The sequence below is a fragment of the Nelusetta ayraudi genome, unplaced genomic scaffold (assembly GCF_046127955.1).
Source record: "Nelusetta ayraudi isolate G7.1 ecotype Tasmania unplaced genomic scaffold, CSIRO-AGI_Nayr_v1 ptg000002l, whole genome shotgun sequence".
NCBI lineage: Eukaryota > Metazoa > Chordata > Actinopteri > Tetraodontiformes > Monacanthidae > Nelusetta > Nelusetta ayraudi.
In genome coordinates this window covers 9,090,001-9,112,557 of record NW_027466052.1, presented here as the reverse complement: position 1 = coordinate 9,112,557, position 22,557 = coordinate 9,090,001, and the positions used below count along the sequence as shown (strand labels likewise).

The 22,557-nt window shown below is 47.6% G+C and overlaps 2 protein-coding genes across 3 annotated transcripts in view; one reads left to right on the top strand and one right to left on the bottom strand.

Moving 5' to 3' along the window:
* The window catches only part of sbf2 (SET binding factor 2), an 83,395-nt gene extending 72,184 nt beyond the window's left edge, over window positions 1-11,211 (top strand). For both annotated transcript variants that reach the window (XM_076022378.1, XM_076022369.1), the window contains 12 exons: window positions 425-603; window positions 1,250-1,426; window positions 1,669-1,770; window positions 3,763-3,948; window positions 5,604-5,730; window positions 5,956-6,083; window positions 7,047-7,271; window positions 7,605-7,712; window positions 7,831-8,024; window positions 9,043-9,130; window positions 9,208-9,339; window positions 9,559-11,211. In XM_076022378.1, coding sequence (XP_075878493.1) covers window positions 425-603; window positions 1,250-1,426; window positions 1,669-1,770; window positions 3,763-3,948; window positions 5,604-5,730; window positions 5,956-6,083; window positions 7,047-7,271; window positions 7,605-7,712; window positions 7,831-8,024; window positions 9,043-9,130; window positions 9,208-9,339; window positions 9,559-9,657 — 1,745 coding nt within the window. In that variant the 3' untranslated portion in view covers window positions 9,658-11,211. The remainder of the gene's footprint in view (window positions 1-424; window positions 604-1,249; window positions 1,427-1,668; window positions 1,771-3,762; window positions 3,949-5,603; window positions 5,731-5,955; window positions 6,084-7,046; window positions 7,272-7,604; window positions 7,713-7,830; window positions 8,025-9,042; window positions 9,131-9,207; window positions 9,340-9,558) is intronic.
* Window positions 11,212-15,383: 4,172 nt separating this feature from the next.
* Window positions 15,384-22,557, bottom strand: part of swap70a (switching B cell complex subunit SWAP70a) — an 8,046-nt gene continuing 872 nt past the window's right edge. Inside the window, exons 2-12 of the mRNA XM_076022345.1 lie at window positions 22,284-22,424; window positions 20,967-21,140; window positions 20,671-20,892; window positions 19,988-20,134; window positions 19,749-19,857; window positions 19,440-19,621; window positions 18,044-18,151; window positions 17,257-17,423; window positions 16,552-16,750; window positions 15,999-16,095; window positions 15,384-15,834 (exon numbers count right to left, since the gene is read on the bottom strand). Of these exons, the coding sequence (XP_075878460.1) occupies window positions 15,716-15,834; window positions 15,999-16,095; window positions 16,552-16,750; window positions 17,257-17,423; window positions 18,044-18,151; window positions 19,440-19,621; window positions 19,749-19,857; window positions 19,988-20,134; window positions 20,671-20,892; window positions 20,967-21,140; window positions 22,284-22,424 (1,665 nt within the window). The 3' untranslated portion in view covers window positions 15,384-15,715. The remainder of the gene's footprint in view (window positions 15,835-15,998; window positions 16,096-16,551; window positions 16,751-17,256; window positions 17,424-18,043; window positions 18,152-19,439; window positions 19,622-19,748; window positions 19,858-19,987; window positions 20,135-20,670; window positions 20,893-20,966; window positions 21,141-22,283; window positions 22,425-22,557) is intronic.

Here is a 22,557-nt window from a genome sequence, read left to right as displayed (position 1 = left end):
AACCGGCCTGGTTGTAGGTCGTCGATGGTCCGAGGCAAGACCGAAAACAGGCTTAACGGGATCACTGACAAGGATGATGTTCTTCCCGACTGCGTGGGTCACGGTCTGGAAGGTGTTGCAGGCTGGCGTCCAGAGAAAAGGCTTCCAAATCTTGTTGACTCGCTGAGAAATTCCGACATCTTCTGCTTCTAATATCTTAACTCACTGTGACAGGCAGAGGATTAGGCCGTTCTGGACGTCTTCGAGAACAAAGATCTTTACATAATCGCTGCTGCACTGCCTTGCATGTAACCTAGTCTGCATGCTTTGTGGTCTGTGTCATTCAGCTGTTTAGTTTGTTTGACAGTTTGTGTACCTCGGTGGCGTTAGGCCAGTGTGTGTGTGTATATGTGTGTAACTTTGGCCCTCGCTTGTGTGTTTGCAGGCATGTGGGCTAGCCTGCGCTCCAGCAGCAGGCTCGGCCATCACCCCGCGACAGGTGAAGTGGGCGCCAGACTCGCAGGGAAGGATCTGGCGCCCCCTGCAGGTAGCAACAGCCTGCAGGCTCAGCTCCTGAAGCAGCAGGCTGCCCTCTACGTCTTTGGAGAAAAGTCCCATTTAAGGGTGAGGAAGGCGTGAACGCTGCTCTCGCCGCAGACACGTTGTGCCGGACTTGTTTTCTGACGATGCGCATGATGCTTGTGCCAACAGCAGGATAATTGAAAGAAGAAAAAAAAATGTTGCAACATTTTTAACTGTAATCTTAAAAAAGCCAAACATACTCAAACTTTATGGCTTATAGAATCACTTCTTTTTTTTTAAATAAATACAAAAAGGAGTTTTTTGTGTGTGTTTCATAACATGCTGCATCTTGCAATTACTGTGAATTAAAGGTAAATAGCCTTGACCACCTCCTTGAGGTGAGGTGCAGTTGGGCTCATAGATTCGGCCACTCAACGATGCCGAGTCGGACACAAGAACTTACCTCAGATAAACCTCCATAAAACAAACAATTGCTTCTGTTAAGTGCAGTTTTGATAAGACAATCAGTAGGTTCACTTTCAGCCAAAGCAAGATGATGCAGTTTCTTCCTTATCCTTCCTTAATCACACAGCAGCGGGCAAACCTGAGCCATTTTGTTTGTACAATTTATGTCGTTTTTTTTTAAGAAGCTCACATTTGAAGTTAATATTCTTTGTCATTGCATCAACTGGAAACTAATTTTAAGCCAGTTAAAGTGATGTTCAGTGTTCTCTCACTCTTCACGCAGGGTCTGAGAGTGGACTCCTGCCTCAACTGTGAGCTGGTGCCGGTGGACTTTACCGACACGCGACAGGTGAAATCCTCCTTCAAGAAGCTGCTGAGGGCCTGCGCTCCCAGCGCCTCCTCGTCCGACTCGGAGGACTCCTTCCTCAAAGCCTTGGAGGACTCTGAGTGGATGCTGCAGGTGACTGGAAGCGCACACAGACACAGAGCGGAGACTTGGCGGGTGTGAGAATGAGCCGGCAGTCAGCTGTTCCTCTCCCTGGCAGCCTTTTGCACTTAAACTGGCCACGTCCCGCGCTGCTTCACAGCGGCCTGTGGGAAACCCTTCATATGCAACAGCTCAGTGATTTACCAGTAGACCAAATATGGAGATGCATGTGCAGAGGGGATTCGCTGTGTTCACGTGTGCCGGTTTTCCCACAGCTCCACAAGATCCTGCAGCTGGCGCTGATTCTGGTGGAGCTTCTGGACAGCGGCTCGTCCGTGATGCTCAGCCTGGAGGACGGCTGGGACATCACCACGCAGGTGAGCCCCTGCGCAGACACAGACTGCGACAGTGAAGGCGAAAAAAAAGTCTCACCCCCAATTTACAGTTTTACATTCAAGCGTCTGTGGCCATTAAAATCATTGTGCAAGTTCACACCAGACGTGGCGCAGGTGCGTTTCAGAAGCGCAAAACCATGACGGTCTGATAAAGATTGCAGCCGTTTATTTTTTCACAGTTTCACACATAGACACCACGTCAAGACAAGCGCATCAGGTAGAATCGTTCAGGCAGGAAGTCAATGATTGACTAAACGCGGTGGATCCGGTTGATTTTCATCATAATATACAATGTTTCTGTGTTTTGTTTTTCTATGTGCTGTATTTTACTGTGAAACGTCAACGTGACAGATTTGCTTCAACACTGTTCAGTTCGGCTGCGCATCAAATGCATCCCACAGGGAACGCATTTGATGTGAGAGGGTAAGGAGCAGTTTGCATGTAAATTGGGGGTAGGCCGAAGGGACGTACAGAGAGCGTCGGCCTGATGCAGTGGGTTTCATCACAAACTTATGAGGTTAAAAAAAAAAACGAAAACCTGTGAGTGAGTGAATACATGGCAGCTTATCAGAACACCAGCGTGCAATGGGATGGAAAAGGTGACTGTCAGAGTAAACACTGAATGTAAAAGCCTGTAAAAATTACTAAGGGGGTGTTACAGTGTATGTAAACACAACTTTCTTGGTACAAGCCCAGCTGGGGGTCTTAAGTGGTCCTGTAATTCTAGTCCCCACTTTATAAAAAAAAACAAAAAAACAGGAAATACGTGTTTTAAACACATCAATTAATCACAGCCACAGACGCTGTCCAAGTCAACGCTGCCTGTTTGAGTCGCTGCGATTAAATACAGAAAAAACTCTGTGAATGGGCCTCAGCTGGCTCACCTGCTTCCTGTTTATCCACCAATCACTCTAATAAGACAAACCAAAACAATCAGGCTGTTCAGCCGTGATTTTAATCGCCAGCGTCAACAGATATGATGTAGCGGCGTGTAAACAGCGAGTCGCTCTGGATCCTGGTGATTGTCGGGAGGCGTTCGCTGCCCTAAAATACTCAGCATTTTATCACGTTCACTCCTCCCTTCCAGCTCACGTTTTCCATCTTCGACTGTCTGAAGCGCACGTTTGTGTGGCGGGCGTGCGTCCTACAAATCTGTTTATAGTGTTTGTTGGGGGAGTGGTGGGGACCTTAGCGCTGTCAGCGCCCTCATGCCAGGCACGTGTTTGGCCCCGGAGCAGCTACTTCTCCACAGGCTACCGGCTCTATCACGGCAGGTCCCGCTCGGCCCGCCCAGTCAAATGGCGTCCATATGTCCTGGCTCTCAGGCCCCTCCGTCCAGCAGACACCCAGCAGACAGGAAGCGCCACCATCTTAGCCCCGCCCTCTGCCTCGCTCCCTCTCAGCTCAGCGCTTCCTCCTATAATCCACTCCTAAGTCCTCGGTTTGGTTCAAAGGATTTTTTTTAGCCCCATCGCCCGCGAACCGATGGTGCTGCTCCACGTTCTGCACGTATGGTGCCTGATTATTTGGAGGAGCCTCGGGAGGGCAGGGCGGCGAGCCAAGTGTGCGCATATGTGGACGAGTGGTTCACGAGTGGCATTTTGTGCAGAGACGGCGAGGACGCTGCCGGTTAAATGTAATTAGCAGCAGATTGTCAGCTGAATAGATGTCAGCAGGTTTTTTAATACAAATGGATGGATGGATGGATGGATGAATGGACGGATGGACAGATGGATGAACTGAAACATCTTGATCTCATTTCTTTCAAGCACATGCAAAACTTTAAACGTCCAGTGTGCAAAACTTTGGCTTGTGTTCTGATTTTTATATTGGTAAAAGCCAGGCAAATGTTTCCTGACGCTAATGTGTGTCACTATGAACCAGGTCACCTCAGCGCTGCGCAGTCAGACATTCCAGGTCTTGTAACTCACTGCTTCGCTGCTCTCCCTCCGGTTCTCTCTTGCATGTCTGCAGGTGGTGTCCTTGGTGCAGCTGCTCAGCGATCCTTTCTACCGGACTCTGGAGGGTTTCCAGGTGCTGCTGGAGAAAGAGTGGCTGTCCTTCGGCCACAAGTTCAGCCAGCGCAGCAACCTGAGCCCCAGCAGCCAGGGCAGCGGCTTCACGCCCATCTTCCTGCAGTTCCTGGACTGCGTGCACCAGGTCAGGAGATATTTCCAGACAGGGCGAAAACATTTCATTACATTTATTTCCCATCATTGCATTTTCACTTTGCGCGTGGACACGAGGACGAGCCATCTGGACAAAGTGATGAAATATTCCGCCGAGCTTTGACACGTTTAGAGTTGAGAAAGCGCATCGTCCGTCCCCTATTCCCAAAATACCTCAGTCACTCCGGGGCCATTCCGACCTGCGCTTGACTGGAGGGAGCAGGATGCAACAACCCAGGATCACGAGCAGGACAAAGTCCAGCTGATTTAAAAAACAAATAATACGCTCATGTTCACACATGCAACCCGTCACAAATCAACCATGGACATGTTCTTGACAACAGTGCGTGAGGGTGGGGGGGGCTCCTGCTGAGCTGAGGAGGCTTATCCTCGTGCACGGCACGTGGACTCGCGCTGCTCCCTGCCTGCTTCCAAGTCCGTGCGTGGAAGCGGCTCGCGGATGAGTTAACGACCAAACTGGCAACTCACAGACTCCCGAGTGACGGCAGTGGGTTCTGCTCAGTGGTTTCTCTGATCTCTGGTACCGTCCAGAGCCCGCCCCCCCGCCCACCCAACCTACCATACACCACCCCGACCCCCCCACCAACACCCCCCAGCTTCTACACCATTCGTGCCGTAGCCGTGAGCTCACCGCATTCCTGTGTTGCGAGGGACCCGAAGCGAGGCATTAAAAAAAAAAAAAAAGAAATAAAATTCAGCTGTCACTGTCTCGCACATTTGGATCGCTTTCACACTTCGCGGATGGAGTGGATGTGTAATTTCATCAGCGTATTGCACCACCGAGTGTCGGAGTCAGAGAGGCTGCTGCCCAGATGGTCCCTGAACCCGACGATCAGCCGCCAGTGTGTTACTGCAACCCGGGCTCCAGCGCGGTGCAGAGCTGCGAGTGGAAAATCACGCAGTTTGGGGGTTTTAGGCTTTGATTTTTGATTTTTGATTTATTTATTTATATTTCAAGGCAGGTGGGAGGCCGGAGCAGCCATGAATGAAAGGTTAACTGGATGGAGGGAGGGAGGGAGAGCGAGCTGTGGGGGTCTCCTGGGTTCAGGCAGATCCACTCCCATACACTTACATCAACACATAGTTTCTGCATTTGTCTTGGGCTTGGCAGCGAAGACGCTTTGGCGGGGGTCTCAGGGTCTGGGGATCTATAAACGGGGGGGGGGGGGGTAGAGAGAGGGAGAGAGGGGGGGGTAGAGAGAGGGAGAGAGAGAGAGGGAGACAGAGAGAGGGAGACAGAGAGAGAGACAGAGAGAGAGAGAGAGATGCGGCCCTGAGCTGAAAATAGAAGTGCCTCATCTCCCAAACAGCTGTTGTTTTTGCCAGCAGACCCAGGTGGCCTCAGACACTCAACACGCTGCCACTGGCCGTCGCACGCTGCCGCTGCACGGGAACAATGGCGCTGCGGCCCTGCGCCGCCGGCCGTGTCTGGCAGTGATGATATCGGCGACCTTTGCCCCCCGCCCACCAGAAGTACACCAGAGGGCCTTTCCTGTTTCTTAGTGGTGCATCCCGGCAGCGTCGGTCACGCGAGGAGGAAGGCGAGGCAGCTGCCGCGCCAACTCCTGACACCCCCCCCGACACCTCCTAACCGTCTCCGTCCATCTCCCCGTGTCTCCTCCGCAGATCGTGCAGCAACACCCTCTGGAGTTTGAGTTCAATCAGTACTATCTGAAGTTCCTGGCCTATCATCACATCTCCAACCGCTTCAAGAACTTCCTGCTGGACTCGGACTATGAGCGCTTGGAACACGGTCAGTGTCCTCGGCGAGTCATCAGCTTTAGGAATTTCTGCTCTCCTTTGACAAATGCAGCGGCGGCGGCGGCTGTGGCGGTGATGTTATCGATGCAATATCCTGTGTGACAGAGACCTCTTTGTCGAGTCCCCTCCCGCTGTTTGAACAGATGAGCCCCGCCGCGCCGCCATCGGCAGCTCCCACCGGCTCCGACAGCTTCTCTCCTCTGTCTTCCCCCCGCAGGCTTGTTGTTTGAGGACAAAGGCGATAAGCAGGCCCGCAGAGGCATCTGCATCTGGGAGTGCGTCAACAGGATGCACCGGCGGAGCCCCATCTTCTTCAACTATCTGTACAGCCCCTCGGAGAACGAGGTGAGCGCTCCACAGCCGGCGTCCCACCCGCGCTGGGAGGAGGGGTCTCCTCCTCCTCCTCCTCCTCCTCTTTCATCTGCCTCTATTTTTAATGTGAAACATTTCTGCTGGCCGCCGTTCAGTCCGCGATAGCGTTACTTAACTGCACTGTAAGTGAACCTTTTGTCATCCAGCAGTGGTTCAATGCTGTTAAACCGCTTCTCTGTATCTGCAAGGGAGCAGCTTCTGCAAATTCCTTTGCAAATTCTAATTAAATCAAGAAGAATAAAATATACAATAATAATAATAATACTGACAGACGGCAGTTCAAAAGAAGGCTGCCGCCTCACAGCAAGAAGGTTTTGGGTTCGATTCCAGGCCTGAGGCCTTTCTGTGTGGAGTTTGGATGTTCTCCCTTTGTGTGCATGCCATGGGTTATGTCCGGGTTCTCCGGGTTCCTCCCACAGTCCAAAAGCAAGCATGTGAGTCAGATTGGGAACTCTGAATCGCCCATAGGTGTGTGTGTGTGTGTGTGTGTGTGTGTGTGTGTGTGTGTGTGTGTGTGTGTGTGTGTGTGTGTGTGTGTGTGTGTGTGTGTGTGTGTGTGTGTGTGTGTGAGAGAGTGTGAATTAGGGATGTTAACAATTAATTGTCGATTAAGAATGTAATCGATTAAATTAAATTAGTCGCAATTAATTGAATCATTTTTACACAGGTAGTTAATATCATTATAACGGTGTAGTGGCAGGATGATGGTCATAATATGATAATATATGGTCATAATATACCTAAAACAATCTACTTTTAAACAAACCATACAAGTCAACTTAAAGTCAGAGGAGAAATGTTGAGGGTGTTTTTACTCTTCTCTAATATAAGAGACTTGAGACAACCCTGAGTTCAGGAGGAAGCGGGTATTGAAGATGGATGAATGTTTGACTCTTAGAACCAGAACATCAAGTCCGATTCGGCCGTCCCTCGCAGGTCATCCTGAAGCCCGCCGTGGGCGTCCCCTGCCTCAGCAAGTGGGACTTCTTCACGGACGAGACTCTGTCCACGGGGCCGTGCTACGACTGGAGGATGATGGCGTCGCGGGCGGACAGCGCGGAGGAGGTGGTCACCATCTCCAGCAGCAGGCGGCGCATCGTGTGGCCGTGCTACAGCAGCGTGAGCCGCGCCCAGCCCGACGCCATCACCAAGCTGCTGGCGGTGAGGCCTCAACTCTTCGACTCTTCGTGTCTTCCATCACCCTGAAGAAACACACGCACGTTTAGATGATGATCTCTCTCTCTCTTTTAGTTTGTCCAAACTGGCCATTGCACAGCTGCATGTCACACACTGTCATTATGCACAACTGCAATACATATTATATACTTATCATATACATATATACGTGTAGTTTATACAGAGCGGGTCATCGCATGGCGAGGTGCATGACAAAAATGTAAAAAAAATAAAATAAAACATTTAACAGAAGTGCAGCAGTTTTGCATGGAGCCCTGAACGTGCGTGTGCTCCCCCGACTCCCTTCACCTCCTGCAGGACATCGAGAGGCTGGAGGGCGAGCTGAACCAGGCGCCGGACAAGTGGCAGACGACTCTGGAGAGGGTCCGCATCAGCATCCAGGAGGACCTGGCTCAGGAGGGGAACGTGAGTCGGCGCCCAGTCGGCCCCGTTTCCGATCGGCTGAGCCAAGTTGAAAGTTGAGAATCCCTCCTGCCCACCCACCCCAACCCGTGTTCACTCTTCGCGCGTTTGTCGTTGGCAGCTCCACAAGCAGGCGGTGTCGGTCTCGGGCCTCATCGCCACGTCGGGCCTGCAGGCCTTCCAGCGGAGGTCCATGCTGCACCTGCCGGACGGCGGCGGGCTGGGCGACGACCACAGCGCCGCCACGTCCAACGGGATCAACCGCCGCGCCGCCACGCTCTACAACCAGTTCACCCCCAAGAGTGAGGAGAACAGGTGGGTCGTCAACAGGACTGAAGGAACCCCCCCTCCCCTCACTTCCCCGCAGACTGTGCGAGCTGGTCGGCGCGGTGACTCAGAGCTGCGGCATGTTGCGCGAGGATTTGGTGTTCTCGCTCAAGTCGGGCCTGCTTGTGCCTCCCCGCTGGCAGCGGCTGCAGCCAGAGGCTTTAGGTTTTCCGGTTGGCCATCCTATTTTTGTGAGCCGGATGTCCCAGGAATGCCCTCGAGGGGGCCGAATTCCACAAAATGGCGCAAACACCTGCTTTGGACTCGGACCACTCGAGACATTCTAAAAGTGCGCGGACAATTTCTGAGCTCGCAGCTCAGGAATTATTTAAAGACGTGAGAACTTTGGACCGCTTTGAGCGGCGACAGACTCGGAGGCAGCAGTGGTTTTAGGGTAGCGGCGAGTTACAAGCAGCATCCATAATTGAAACCATACCATCCACAGCAAGCTGTGTCGCTATTGAACTCCAGACCAAAGCTATTGCACCATATCTGGAGGCTATCTATCAATCACCGCTTATATTTATGGCTTTGGGCAGACGTTGGTGAATATTGCGTTTGATTGGTGCACAGCGGCAGATTAAAAAAAGGGGGCCGTCATTCCAGCTCTGGGGTCAGAGTACAGTCTCTTGGCCCAGATATCTGAACATTCTCATTCTTCTCTGTGTTTATCACATTTTACATCCCTAATAACATCTGACATGTAAAGTTGGAGCAGATGACACGTGTCAGAAGCACTCCGTACAAGTTCTCAGAAACATAGTGCGCCCACTGTTCTGCCTGTGTTTTCATCCCATTCACCGGATACGACATACATTTGAAATGTTAACTTGTTTGTGCATTTATTTAGCATTGTTCTTGGTCATGTTAACATAAAATATAAAAAAAAACAAAAAAACAAAATGCTCACGTAACTGCTAGAATGAAAAGTCAAAAATGAGTTCTGTTCTTTTGGGCTGCTATTTAATTTGACCCAACCCTGTTCCCTAATGCTTTTATTTTGTAGGTCCTACGAGGGGATCCTGTACAAACGCGGGGCGCTGCTGAAGGGTTGGAAACCTCGCTGGTTTGTATTGGACATCACCAAACACCAGGTGAGCCTCCACCGTCATGTTCAGCCAAGACTGAACTGTGCCCGTCGGCCTCTAACGTCCCCGTCGGTCGCCCACAGCTGAGGTACTACGACACGGGCGAGGACACCAACTGCAGGGGACACATCGACCTGGCGGAGGTGGAGTCGGTGGTGATCGCCGCCCCGACCATCGGAGCTCCCAAACACATCAACGAAAAGGCTTTTTTCGATGTGAGTGCATCGGTCGGGGGTCAGTCGGGTCGTATCGGTTATGATTATTGTGAAACTCAACCGGAACCCTGTTTTCCAACCATTGACTTCCTGCCTGATTAATTCCACCTGCTGCTATTGACACTTCCGGTGTGAACCGGGGATAACAGATTTTAACACATGTCATTCCATCCCGTCTGTCCCCTATGTAATCCCCCACTGTCCCGCTCCCGTCCCCAGCTGAAGACCAGCAAGCGAGTCTACAACTTCTGCGCCTCGGACGCGTCCAGCGCGCAGGTGTGGATGGACAAGATCCAGAGCTGCATCTCTGACGCCTGAGCCGCTCGAGCCGAGAGACAGAGAGAGGACGTGGAGAGACGATCAGCGGCGCAGTCGTGTCGGTGAGGGCAGAGACGCCAAATACAGTTTTAAGAAAAAGGAAACAAAAAAAACGGTTAAATTAAAACAAAAAAAAAAGGGTTTTTAAAAGGAAAAGAGAGAGAGAGAGAAATTCTACCTGGCTTCTACAATTGTCTTAAGAGTTTCGGGGACCACAGACAGTCAAACCAAGTGCCTGATAGTGGAAAGTGAAAACGCTCCACGCCACCTCTCTGCCTGTTACCCTGCAGTTGCTCGGCTCCGGCCCGAGTCGGACACGCTGATCTCTGCTGTCGGCTCCCCGCCGAGCCGCCGGGCCTGCGGAGCCGCCGGGCTCAAGATAAACTGATGTTTTATGGGGCTGCACTACAGAGGAAATGTTATCCTGCTTAAGCTGCGAGTGGATCAAAGCAATATCACTGGCCATTTAAACTGTGGGTTCAATTTTAGTCTTTAAAAGGATTTAAATAAAAATAAAAAAAAATAAAAAAAGGAAAATAACCTATAAATAAATACATTTCTATCAGATATTTTACTACCAGAAAAAAAGGTTATTGCTGCTTGAAGAAACGTTAAGAACCGCCAAAAACTCAGAGATGTCGATGCACAACGTGAAGAAAGAAAGAAAAAAGCAATTTGTTTGCACTTCCTGTTTTAAGTATGCACTCCTTGCGGAATACGGATTTTCCTGATAGATGCAGACAACGAGGCAAAAGGCATTACACAACAATGTACGTTTCCTCAAGACAGTTTAGATGAGAAGAATTTGCACAGTGAGTTCCAGTGAGTTACCTGACCTGTTTTCTATTTAAATATGTGATTTTTTTTTTTCTGTTTTTTTTGTTTTGTTTTGGTTTTTTTTTGTTGAATGTTTATTGACTTCCGGATAACACGTCGTCTCTTGTAAATTATTTTTTTTTTTTATTAAACTGTGCAAGTGTGGTGGCGTCATGTTCTTTTTTTTTTTTTTTTTTTTTGTAGATAAATGTGCAACATTTAATTTTATATGTATTATGGACATATGTATACTTTTCTTAACCGTGACTCTAATGTGAGCTATAAATCTTTGCTTTTTCTTTCTTTTCTTTTTTTAATTTGTCCTTTTTGTGGTGCAAAAACCTGAGTGGCCTGTTCCTCCCCGTCCCCTCCCCGACCCCCTCCCCCACCTCCACCCCCACCACCACCTTTGTGATGAAACACTGTTCTGAAAATTAAAGAGAAGGCTCTTCCTATCGTGGTTTCACTCGTCCAGACCAGCTCTGCGTCTTTTAAGGGCTTTTTATGGATTCGGGTTTAAATGTGAGTGTGTTTGTCGGAGATCCTCGCCTCATCTGTCATGTTTTTACAATCTGAGTTTCATTCAAGAAAATGAGAAAGAAGTTTTAAAAATGAAAATGAAACTATTTCAAACATGCCGGAGGACTCTTGTGTTAATGTATCCTTTTACCATGTTTTGTGGTGACACTAATTCCTTTTCGTCGTTTTCTCGGAAAATAAACCAAAATATACTTGAAACAGTGTGTTCGTTTGAGTCGATATTAACCTCGATTTGTTGACAGGAAAGCACAGAAATTTCCCAAAAACAAAAAATGATCAAAAAAAAAAAAGACAACATGGTTTACGGTTATTTTTTTCTTCCTCGGAATTCTGGGAGTACTTGTGTGTATCTCAACTTAAGAGGAAGAACAAAAAAAAAAAGTGTGGAAAGAGAACAACCCATTTTTTTGTGAGTCACAAACTCTGCAGACGGTTTGGGAGACAAAGTTCACGGTCAATGAAAACCTATCAGCCGCGTTGCCACGTTGACGACTCACTTGCAAATTCTTTTTTATTATTATTTCAATTTTTTTGCCCTGACATTATCTCACATTGACACTGCTGCAAATCAAGCAGTTTTGTGTTTTTATGTTACCACCTGGAGAAAAGCATGATGAGTTTTTCTCCACATCTGCCAGCGGCACATATAAGAGCCAGCAGGCCAGACCCGACCCGACCCGACCCGGCCCGGCCCAGCCCGGCTCAGGGCTCTGACAGACCAGTTGGCGGCTCTGAAGCGGGACCCCCGTCGTCTGTTGGGAGGCTTCTTCTCCTGGAAGGAGGCTCGGGGTCAGCAGAAGGCCTGTGTTTGTCCCTCAGAATGAATCTCCCGGCGGGCCTTTTACTGGCGGCAGGTGCAGGGCTGCAGCAGGCAACATCTGGCCGTCCCATCCATATTTAGCCCCTTGAAGGAACCTACCCAAGAGCACTGGGACCAGGCACAGAGGGTTTTTATTTTTTTTCCTTCTTGAGGATCTCCTGGAATGGCATGATCGGAATCACTTCCTCCACCGGGAGAGATGGACATGGCAGTCGGCCATATTCCTCCAACACAGCTGCGTTCCTATGACATCGCAGCGATTGGAGTTGTTTTTGTCAAGTTTTTATTATATAAAAGATCCTTGTTACAAATGGATCTGGAGTCGGGTATAAAGTGGCACCTGCAGGTTCTCCCGAGAGGTATGACGCTAATAAGAATCATCCACGATCCCCTCCAGAATAACAGGCTTGAGCGCAACAGCGCGTTCTCCCGCCGTTGTTTCCCTGGAAGTGCGCTGCCCTTCTCACACTCACTACTATGGAGACAAATCAAAAACAGCCTCGGAAGTCATTGATGCCAGTGCCTTCAGAGCTGTCTTCACAGAAAGCACCTCGGAAAATCATCAAACTGACCTCGTCTTGGGCCCCATGATTTCTCAAGAGGCTTAATACTGATTTCCAATCCCACTTCTTTCCACGTAGCGCTCATGTTCGTGAACGCAGGCTGTTTGTGTGTGCTTTATTACATCGTGGGTGCCTTAAAGCCTCTCTGGAAGGCACGTGCCTACGGCAAGCGGCAGCGATGTCGCATGCCTGCACGTCCCAGTCTCACCCAGGGTGATGTCACCTGCCCCGCAGCACAGCAGGAATCCAGTTGGTGGACGGTCCACTGCGGGTGCCAGATGATCTTATCCGCAACTCAGGCAGACAAACTCTTCTCGGTGTCGGTGAAGTGGGACGGTCTCTTGTTTATTTTGGCCCCCTGTGACCTTATCTGTCTCAAGCCCTCATGTTTTTCACTTGAGTGACCCAGAATGTCTCGGCAAAAAGAAAAAAAATAGCCAAAGTCAACGGTCCATTCAGTTGTTCGTGCGAAACGCTCAGGGCTGCGAGGTCACTGTGGGAAGACATGTAGCCCACACATCCAGCATCTGCCAAAGAGTTTTTTCACCAGCGGACAATCCAAAATATGTTGCTGTTTCTAATCAGTTTGGATATGAGCGTGTTTTGGATCGGAACCAGAATAATTGGTTCCATCTAGCACAGGCACCACCCTTTACTGGACTTGTTGTTACCCCCCCTCACTCCCACTCTTTCGCACACACACACACACACACACGCACCAGCTAATGAGAACAAGCCCGGGTCATTACCTGGAAAAGTGAGTGGGTGAGTTTGTCTGTCAGGCTTTTTTTTTTTCTTTTGGGGGGGGGGGACATGTGTTCAGTGTAGACACACTTAAAACTGGAGCATCAGATGCTCACTGTGAATTTGTTTAGACTTCCTCTCGTGTTCTGAGCAGCTCGGGCTCACAGTATGATTGCACCATCATGGTTTAGGGAGAAGTAAGTGTGTTGGGACCAGGCTTCAATCCCAACTTCCTCTCATAGGTACCTCGTTGTCCGAAGTGGGAGGTTTTCCAACGGCCTCTCAGAAAATTACATATTTATTAGCCTTTTGTTTTGCGGCACTTACACATAAACACTTCCAGTGTTAGCTTCTTACTAAAACCGATGCTTTGCTGCTGCATCTGCTTGGTGTCACAAAGGGCTGGCTTCCAGAACTGTGTGTTCCATCGCAAGTCGTAGAAGTAAAGGTTGGCTTTTTTTTTTTTTTTTTTTATCATTTTACCAACAGGCTACAAACAAATAATAAGAAAATTTGCGAAACCAAATTTTACATCTTAGATGTTTTAACATGTTTCACCTCTAGCTCTGATAAAAGAATAGAATAGAAAAAAAAATGCATTAGTTTGTAGAACCGAGAAAAGAAGTCGAACTGCATTTTTTAACTCAAGAACTCAGAAATGATCGCGAAAAGGTTTAAAGTGTAAATAATCGTGTTTGAGGGTGGAAGGGATGCTCTTGTTGACCTCAAATGGTAATGTTCGCTGCTTGCCCCTTAGTCCAAAAATGAGCCAACAAGTCAGTGGAGAAGACGTGAAGGTTTTTCTACACTACTGCAGAACAGGTTGACTGAGCACGGTAACTGTGAGGCACATCTATAAATCACTGTGATATTTAGGCTAAAGCCCCCGCAGATGACAGGTAAGGCATTCTAGCTAGCAGCACGTGGCTGCCGGGGCCGGTCTCATCTTATCTCCTTGGATATTTCTGCTTTTTATTTTATTCTTAATGAGGTGCCGTCGTGCCCCATTTGAGCCGCCGATGACTATCAGAGCAGAGAGGAGTCCTTGTAAGGACAAGCCGCCGAGGTCGGTTCACTCGCTCTGAATCCAACTGAATCGGCTCAGGGGTGTTCGCGGTCTCGAACTCTCGATATCCGATTTTATCGCTCAGTCCGACTGTCACAGCAGCGTTTCACCGATCCCTCATCTAATCTTCCGCTGCTCGGACCATTGTGAACTGATGGTGAACTGCCTCCTCGCTCCAACCAAGTCACCCTGTTTTTTTTGTATCTTTTTTTTTTTATTATTATTATTTTTGGCTTATTGGGGGGAGGGGGGGGGTGGTTAGAGTTGGAAAATGAAGTTGAATAAAGTGTCTTTTGTGTGTCGACAACCAGGCAAGACTGTGTTCCAACCTGTCACAGCGTTCCAGTGATGTTGTCTCTGAGATGACTGGAACATGAGGTGTGTGTGTGTGTGTGTGTGTGTATGTGTGTGTGTGTGTGTGTGTGTGTGTGTGTGTGTGAGAACAATGGCCCTTTTGTTGCCTCTGTTGGCACGGTAAAAAAAACGCGCCCTCCTCGCTCGCACGTCGTGCTCATCCCATTTTGACTCATCCGCCGTGGTGACTGACACAACTTAACACAAACACCGGAGTCGTGTCAGAGTTGAAAACTATTAGGACAATTAGGAGGGTAAAATGGGCGTCGAACCCAAATTCTTTGCAGCAAGTCACTAGGACATTGTGTTCTGTGCGCACGCCAAAAGCCGCATTTCGATGTCAATGAGGTGCGTGCGGCTGATGTGTGACCCCTGCTTAATGGAGGCCAACGTGCATTTGAGGTTGACTATTCAATTCCAAGCAGCTGTTGTGCTGAAATGATAAAAAAAAAACTAAATAATAGAGTATTTAATTTTTTGCAGCCGGTTTTAAAAGATAGACATTCCGCAATGCGACTGATGAGGACATAATACAGAGACACAAAAAAAAAATATTTGTTTTTACTTCTGCAAAAAAGATAACGAGTCTCCGGATCAGCCAGAAAAGAGTGTTGGAACGGTGACACCTGCTGGACGCTTCTCTCTTTACGGGTAACAAAAATATAGATTTGCTTGGACAACATCTGTATGGTCAGAGAGATAACGCATACAGTTTGTAGTGGTTTGTAATATCTTGAGACTTTTGGAATGAGAAGTCACGAGGGAGTACTTTTGAAGCCTGCTTTTATCTCCACTACTATTATAGACTTGGTTAAAAATCGTCTTTCACAGGATCCACCACATTTTAATATCAAGAAACAAAGTTCAGGTCAGGCACACGCAAAAATAAAGCACACACGGCAGAGTCCAACAATGCAAAACTGAAAACAATTAGTGCAAAAGTGCACCTGGATGTGGCGACCACCGGTTTCTATCAACAACAAAAAAAAACAACACTGGTTAGTTGGGATAAACCTAAAATAAAAATAACAAGTGACATTCAAAGAGACAAAGCTCAGCTTCTTTTTTTAGTTCAAGTACAAAGTAATAGAACGGATGAAAGGAAATAGGAAAAAACATTAATTTTGTTCTTCAGGTCGCTCAACAGCAGCTGCGTCACTGAGCCGGAGCCTCCTGCTTCTTCCTCTCCTGCCACAGCTTCTTCTTCAGTTCCAGCTCAGTGTTGGTAAACGATGCCGGACCCCAGTTTGTGATCCTCTGAGGTCCTTTGTGACCTAAAGGACACAGGTGGAAGAGTGGCTCACCCCCATTGTCGATAGCACACGCCTAGCATCTGTCCATGTGAAAGTGCAGGTGTATTACATCCAATTTTTAAAATGTCAAATAGTCATTTAACAATTGACCGGTGTTGTGTGTTCACAAGGCGGCAGTTGTGTACCTGGCTGGATGAGACGCACGAGCCCCTCGTGTTTGGCAACCTTGTCCTTCCAAGTCTTTGTCTTGTTTGCAGCTCGTTGAAGCTTCCTGGACACCTCCTGTCGGGGGTTTAAAAACAGGAAGTGAAAGCTCAGGTCTTCAGAGGGAGCTCACAGCGCACTGTTGATGAAAATCCGACTGTGAGGCTGTGGTTGTGGTGTAGCGGTGCTACAGTCGCTGGAGCTGACTGGTGTGAAAGCCAGACAAAGTTTTGACCTTTGGTGGTCCTCGTTTGATCTCGATTGTGTGTCTCTCACTTGTATACACTGTCACACTGACAAAATAACTGTCCCTCAGAGTTGGAGACAGCACGTCATGAGTCGTTCACTAAAGTTCAGCCAGCAGGGGGAGCAGCCGCTGATGTGATTCCAGATTGCGTTTGATTCGATAGATTAAAAAACACAAAAAACAAATTCAAACTGAACTCTCTCCTTCAGTTCCTTTAATTATTTACCCACATTTCTGATTCATTTCCATAGTTTGAATAAATTCCCCCTAAATGAGAGTCTCCTGACCTCAAACTGCTGCAGCGCCCCCTGCTGTTCCTTCTCCAGCCTGTCCAGCTGTTCCATGGCCGTCGACAGCTCCCTCTCTTTGGCCTCACGCACGGTCACCAGCTCCTGCTTCTCGGCCTCAGTTTGAGAGAGCACTTTCTGCTGCTGCTGGTGCAGACGCTCCAGCTCAGACCTCTTGGCCACCTCGTCATCCAACAACCTGGGAGGAAACACACACACGCACAAAAAAACCAAACAGTTTTAACGTCTGAAATGTCTTCACGGCAGGCCTGGCTCCTGGCTTTTCATTAGTCATAATCCTAACTCGAATAGATATGAATTAATTTCCACACATTTTCCCGACAATATCCCCAAATAATTGAAAGACTATTTCATTTATAGCCACTTATGAAACTAACACAAAAACCCAACAAGTCAGGTGCTAAATACACTGCGTTTTGACTGTATCAACATGTCTATCACAGCTCTGTTTCGCACAAGAGCTTCACTCTCTCACTCTTTAATGGCTGTCCCTTCCTTGCTTGTGGATTGATACAATGGAAGGACATTTGATTAGGAAACCAAGTTTAAATTCTCAAAGCACATATTGTCTTTATTCAGTTCAGTTTATCAGTTCAACAATTTATCAATAAGCTATGTTGGTTGTTTTATGTTCTGTTTTGTTTCTATTTCTCTTTGCCCCTGCTCTGTGTGGGTGTGTGAGACCTGGCTTGCAGCTTGCGCATGGCCTCCTCATCCTGCTTGGCCAGCCTCTCGTCCTCCAAGGCCTCCTCCAGCTGGTGGTACATGTCCTCCAGCTCCTGGACCCGCTGCAGGTACAGCTCCAGCTCAATGGACTTCTGGGCCACCTGCTCCTCCATCTGCTGACGTACCTGAACAATAACACACACACACACACACACACACACACACACACACACACACACACACACACGCGTGCAGGGGGATGCCCAGTTATGCACACACTGACTTCATTCTCTATAGTCAAGCATGATGTGCTGATGATGAATGATGTGCATTAAACTGTCTATGTATTTATTCAGTGTGCCTAATTGCAACCCTTATCATCATCATCGTCATTATTATTATTAATATGTTTTCTTGCTAATTAGCGGGCAGAGCCTCTTTACATGCTGCTGCTCCACTCATATCATGGTTTAGTTGATGAAAGTGTGAAGGGCTGAAATGCAGAAGTATGTTGCATGCAAGTAACAGGACGACGTGTGTGTGGCTTTACTTTGCCTCTACTGTGAGCTCTTCCTAACCCAGTCTGTAACTTTTTCTGAACCAAGTTCCATCGGTGCTTCGGTTTTATATATACACACACACATACATGTTTCCCTTTGGGCATTGACTAATAAATAACTTTTTGCTGGAGATTAACTTTTTAACATTTTTAACTGGTTTGTTAAAAAAAAAAAGAATTGTCGTTTTTTCATTTTTTCGTTTCTCATTTTCTGAAAACTGAGTGTGTGTCATGTTGACTGGTTACCAGTTTCTCCCTCTCCAGGTCGAGCCTGAAGCGATCCTGCAGGTCCGTCTGGGTGACCTCCCTCCTCTGCTCCTCCGTTGCCGCCCTCAACGCAGCCTCTTCCATTTTCTGTGACGCACAATGGGGAAGAGAAGTGCTAGATTTCTGACAGTGAAAATAAGTTTGGTCAATGAAAATCAGGCGGCTGGTCTAAATTCTAAATTCTAAATTTGTTTATCCAAAATAGAACTTCTGTTTTCCTACAATGTCGCTCAGTATTTTATTTTATTTTTTATTTAACGGCTTGTGACCTGAAAAGGAATCCTGGCACGGCAAGATCATTTTTTTTTTTTTTTTTGAAGACAAAAACAGAGCTACTGGCAACAGTAACATTAACATTAGGTCCTTGGTGAAGCTCTGCAGTGAGAGGCTGTGATCTGAGTGCAGGTGGCCCTTGGTGGCACGCCAACTGTTTGCATGACAGCTTTCACTTCCCTTTCTTGCCATCATCACTCTGTTGCACCACCCTTTTTTTTTGGTCTTTTTTCTTTTTTTTAACAGCTTGGTGGTGTCATGTTAACGTGTCAGAAAACAGGGAAGCTGACAAATACTGACTTTGTACTTCATGTGACTGTACTTTAACGAAAAATGATTTAAAAAAAAAAGTCAGGAAGTAAAAAACCTTTGTGGGGTTTTTGGTCAACTTGACCCGTGTCCTCCAAAAAGCTGCTTCATCTGCTCCGTATTTTAGACATTTTTCTTAATGAAACCTCAGCTTGTATATTGTGTGAAGTAGTATCAGAGGATAGTAGTATAAGAGGCACGTTGACCTCATGTGTTCATTTTAAAGACCAAGCTCCTCTTCAGATATACAATTTTAAGAGAATTTCAAAGCAGTCGACTAACAATCATAATTATTCTAATTTTGTGGCCACAAAAAAATATTTATGGGTGACGCGGTGGTGTTAACACTGTTGTCTCACAGCAAGAAGGTTGTGGGTTAGATTCGGGGCCTGCAGGAGCCTCTCTGTGTGGAGTTTGCATGTTCTCCCCGTGTCTGCGTGAGTTCTCTCCGGGTTCTCCGGCTTCCACCCACAGTCCAAAAACATGCATGTGAGGTGGATTGGAAACTCTAAATTGACCGTAGGTGTGTGTGTGAGTGCGAATGGTTGTTTGTCTCTATGTGGGCCTGCAATGCTGACAACTGGTGACTTGTCCAGGGTGTCACCTTGCCTTTGCCATACGACAGCTGGGATAGTCTCCTGCAGACCCTCACAACCCTGAGTGCAGGAACAAGCGGGTGTTGAAAATAGATGGATGGAAAATACTTTTTTTTTCTTTTTCTTTTTTTATAAAGAAAAAGGGCACAATGTCCAATTAATGTGGTATGGGGAGAGGACAAACGACGCCTAGGCACCTTCCTCATGTCCTCCAGCTGCCTCTGCTTGTGGTCGTTGGCCACCTGGAGCTGCTGCATCTTCTGCGTCACCTCCTCCTGCTCGGCCTGCCGGCGCTGCCGCAGCTCTCGGCGCCTCAGCCTGGCCTCGCGGTGGGGCGACAGCAGCCCCAGTCTCACGAGCTGGATGCAGGTCTGGACGGCTACAAGAAGAGGACAGCGCTGTTAGCAGGCGGGTGAAAAACTGGTGAGAGAGGTGAGGAGGAGGAGGAGGAGTGGGAGGAGGAGGAGGAGGAGGAGGAGGAGGAGGAGGAAAGGGGACAATGTTACCTTGGACCCATTCCTGCTTCTTCTTTTTATCGGACGCGCTGATCTCAAAGGTTTTGTTGGTGCACTTGATGACAAACAGGCACTTCTTCCCTTCTTTATCCGGCAGAGACTGCAGGAGGAACAGTTTGGACATCATGGCACTCTCTGTTACAACTCGACACCCTGCTGGAGCTTATCACTGCATCCCAGGGTCAATTTAGAAAATCCCCAGAATTCTCACGAGGACTACACACACCAACCTCTAAACAGCAGTCCTCATTCAGGATGATGTCTCCTTTCTTCTCCACAAGATCTTCACACACGTAATACGACAGCGTGTTGGGTCGGAGGACGAACCAGCGCTCCGTCCAGTTCTTCCTCTTGTGTCCCTTTTTCATCATGTAGCCCTGAGAAAACAAGACAGACTGTCAATTGTGTCTACACTGAGTGCATAGATTTGTAAAAGCACCAGATGTGTGTATCCTAGATTTGCATTTGCTCAACATTGCAATCAGGGATCCCAGATATGAGTCATTACAATGCCATTGAATCAAAGCCTGAATATTAATATTGACCATATCTACCAAATGAGGTATATGTGGGAGGGTATTTTTTATTTATTTATTTTACTCAAAAAGCCTATGACCAGCTACAATTTGTAAAGCAGTACTTTCAATCAATAAGACATTAAAAAAAAGGAATTGACTGACTGATTAAAAGGTCATATGCAGTAAACTGTGAAATACTAAGGTCGCAGGTGATGAATAGAGCACTGGTGATCAGGCTCTCGCAATGTAAAAGTCAGTATAGCTTTTTAAAAGATGATTAAATGGGCTGGAATATGAACATAAGAGGTGCAACAGATTGATGCATCCATCCATCCATCCATCCCATCTACCAGCACCAATAACCTGAGAATCACGAGGCCGAGCGGCTGTCTGACCTGCTTCACCACATCCAGGATGAGTTCCTGGAAGACCTCGTTGATGCCCATGGACACGGTCTGAGGGTGGAGGCCCTTGCAGAAGCCGGCCCCCACCAGGTCGATCAGGTCCCACGCAGACAGGCAGCTCTTTGTGTGCAGCTGCAGCCTGTAGTTGGCAAACTTCTCCTCGCTCCAGCCGCTGCCCATGGCCTCCGTCAGCCTCCGCAGGAAATATTCAACCTTGAGACGAGGAGCGCAGGGGACGGTGAAAAAACGAACCCTCGTCGCGTGAATGTTCAGGGAGAGTCCCTCACCTCCTCGGCCACAACGACTAACGGGTACTGATCCTCCGACAGGAAGTTGAAGATGCACCAGACTTTGAAGGCGTCATCGTCGGAGATGATCAGATTTTTGGAGCAGATGTTTTTCTTGTAGCACAGCGTCCAGCACATCTTGTTGAACTCTTGGATATCAAACTCCTCCTGTACCTGAGGGCCCAGAACATTTGCATTCAGCCGCAGTGGAAGTGAGTCAGCGGCGTGTGTGTTTCCAAATGCCAAGAGGGAGGCGGACAGGGTTTTTTGTTTTGTCTTTTTTGTTTTTTTGTTCTTTTCTTTCCAAAATCCTTCAGTGTGCCGGGTGTGAGGTATGAACCTGATGTAAGTGAACGCCTGATCTTTATTCAAGTCAGGGCCTTCAAGTGAAAGGCGAAAAGAGAAAAACACTTCCAAGTGCAAACTGGAAGGCTTCACTGACAGACATGAGAGCTTGTTGGTAAGGATTCCGACGAGCCTACAGTTTCATTTCACTGGACTGACAACTGCGGGGCAAAGAGCTTGATATATAAATTGATGATGCAGCTCTATCCTGATTTTTTTTTTTTTTAGAAATGTTACTTTTTCCATTCTGTCAGTGAACATGACAGAACAGATTGTGTTAGTAAGCACATTTTACTTCCTGCTGGAGATGCAAACATCTTCCTAAAACTAAGAAGGGACAAATGTCAAGTGTTCAAAAGGGCCAAAATCGATTTTAGAGAAGGTTTGCTCTCAGAATTGTTCAGTTTAACAAAGGAAACATAATCCAGGTAATTCGGCCCATATTGATGTATTGCTTTCATTAAAATGATGTGTTTTTGCTGTAAAGGGTTACATATTAATACTGTCTGGGTGTTTTAATGAAATGGTTTTATTCATATCAAATTGAGGTTTGATTTCACCAAAGTCTCTTTACTGCTATGCTCATAGACTCTGTTTCAGATGCAATCTAATAAACGTAATTACTTTTTTTGCCTGTAGGCTTTAGTTCCCACAGTTTGAATCTCTCCCTCAGAAGCTGAGGTTCTTCTCTGTTGATAATCCTGCCTTCCTCTTCCTGAGATGCATTTCCACTCTTTCACCATCTTTGAGTCCAACAAAGTGTCACAGTTGTTGGCCTTTATTGACAATCGGTTTTAGAGCTGAGACTCTGAGATCAGAATATCAAACCAATCAGTGTCCGTTGGGAAGAGAGGTGCAGTCATTCCAGGCAGTGCAACGCTGTCCCTGGTGGCTCCAAGAGTATATGTGAAATACTTGTTATTGAGAGATATGAAACAATCTACTCTGCAAGAATAAGCTGTGACTCCCCACCTTGTCGAGGATGAAGGTGTTGAGATACGGCATGTAGCCCTGGTTGGACAGAGGCCCTTGGCAGTCTTCTTTGAAGTGTTGCTCAAGGGTGACAGGATCAAGTGGGATCTTCATCACGGTGCAGAGATTGTAAGACAGCACCTACAGGAACCAAGATGTGAATGTGTAACAGTCATGAGTGCTGCATGGGCCTGAACACTGATTGAAAAGGTCAAGAGACACATGACAAGCACAAGAAACAACAGAACAGAAGTGAGTTTGGTTTTGATATTTT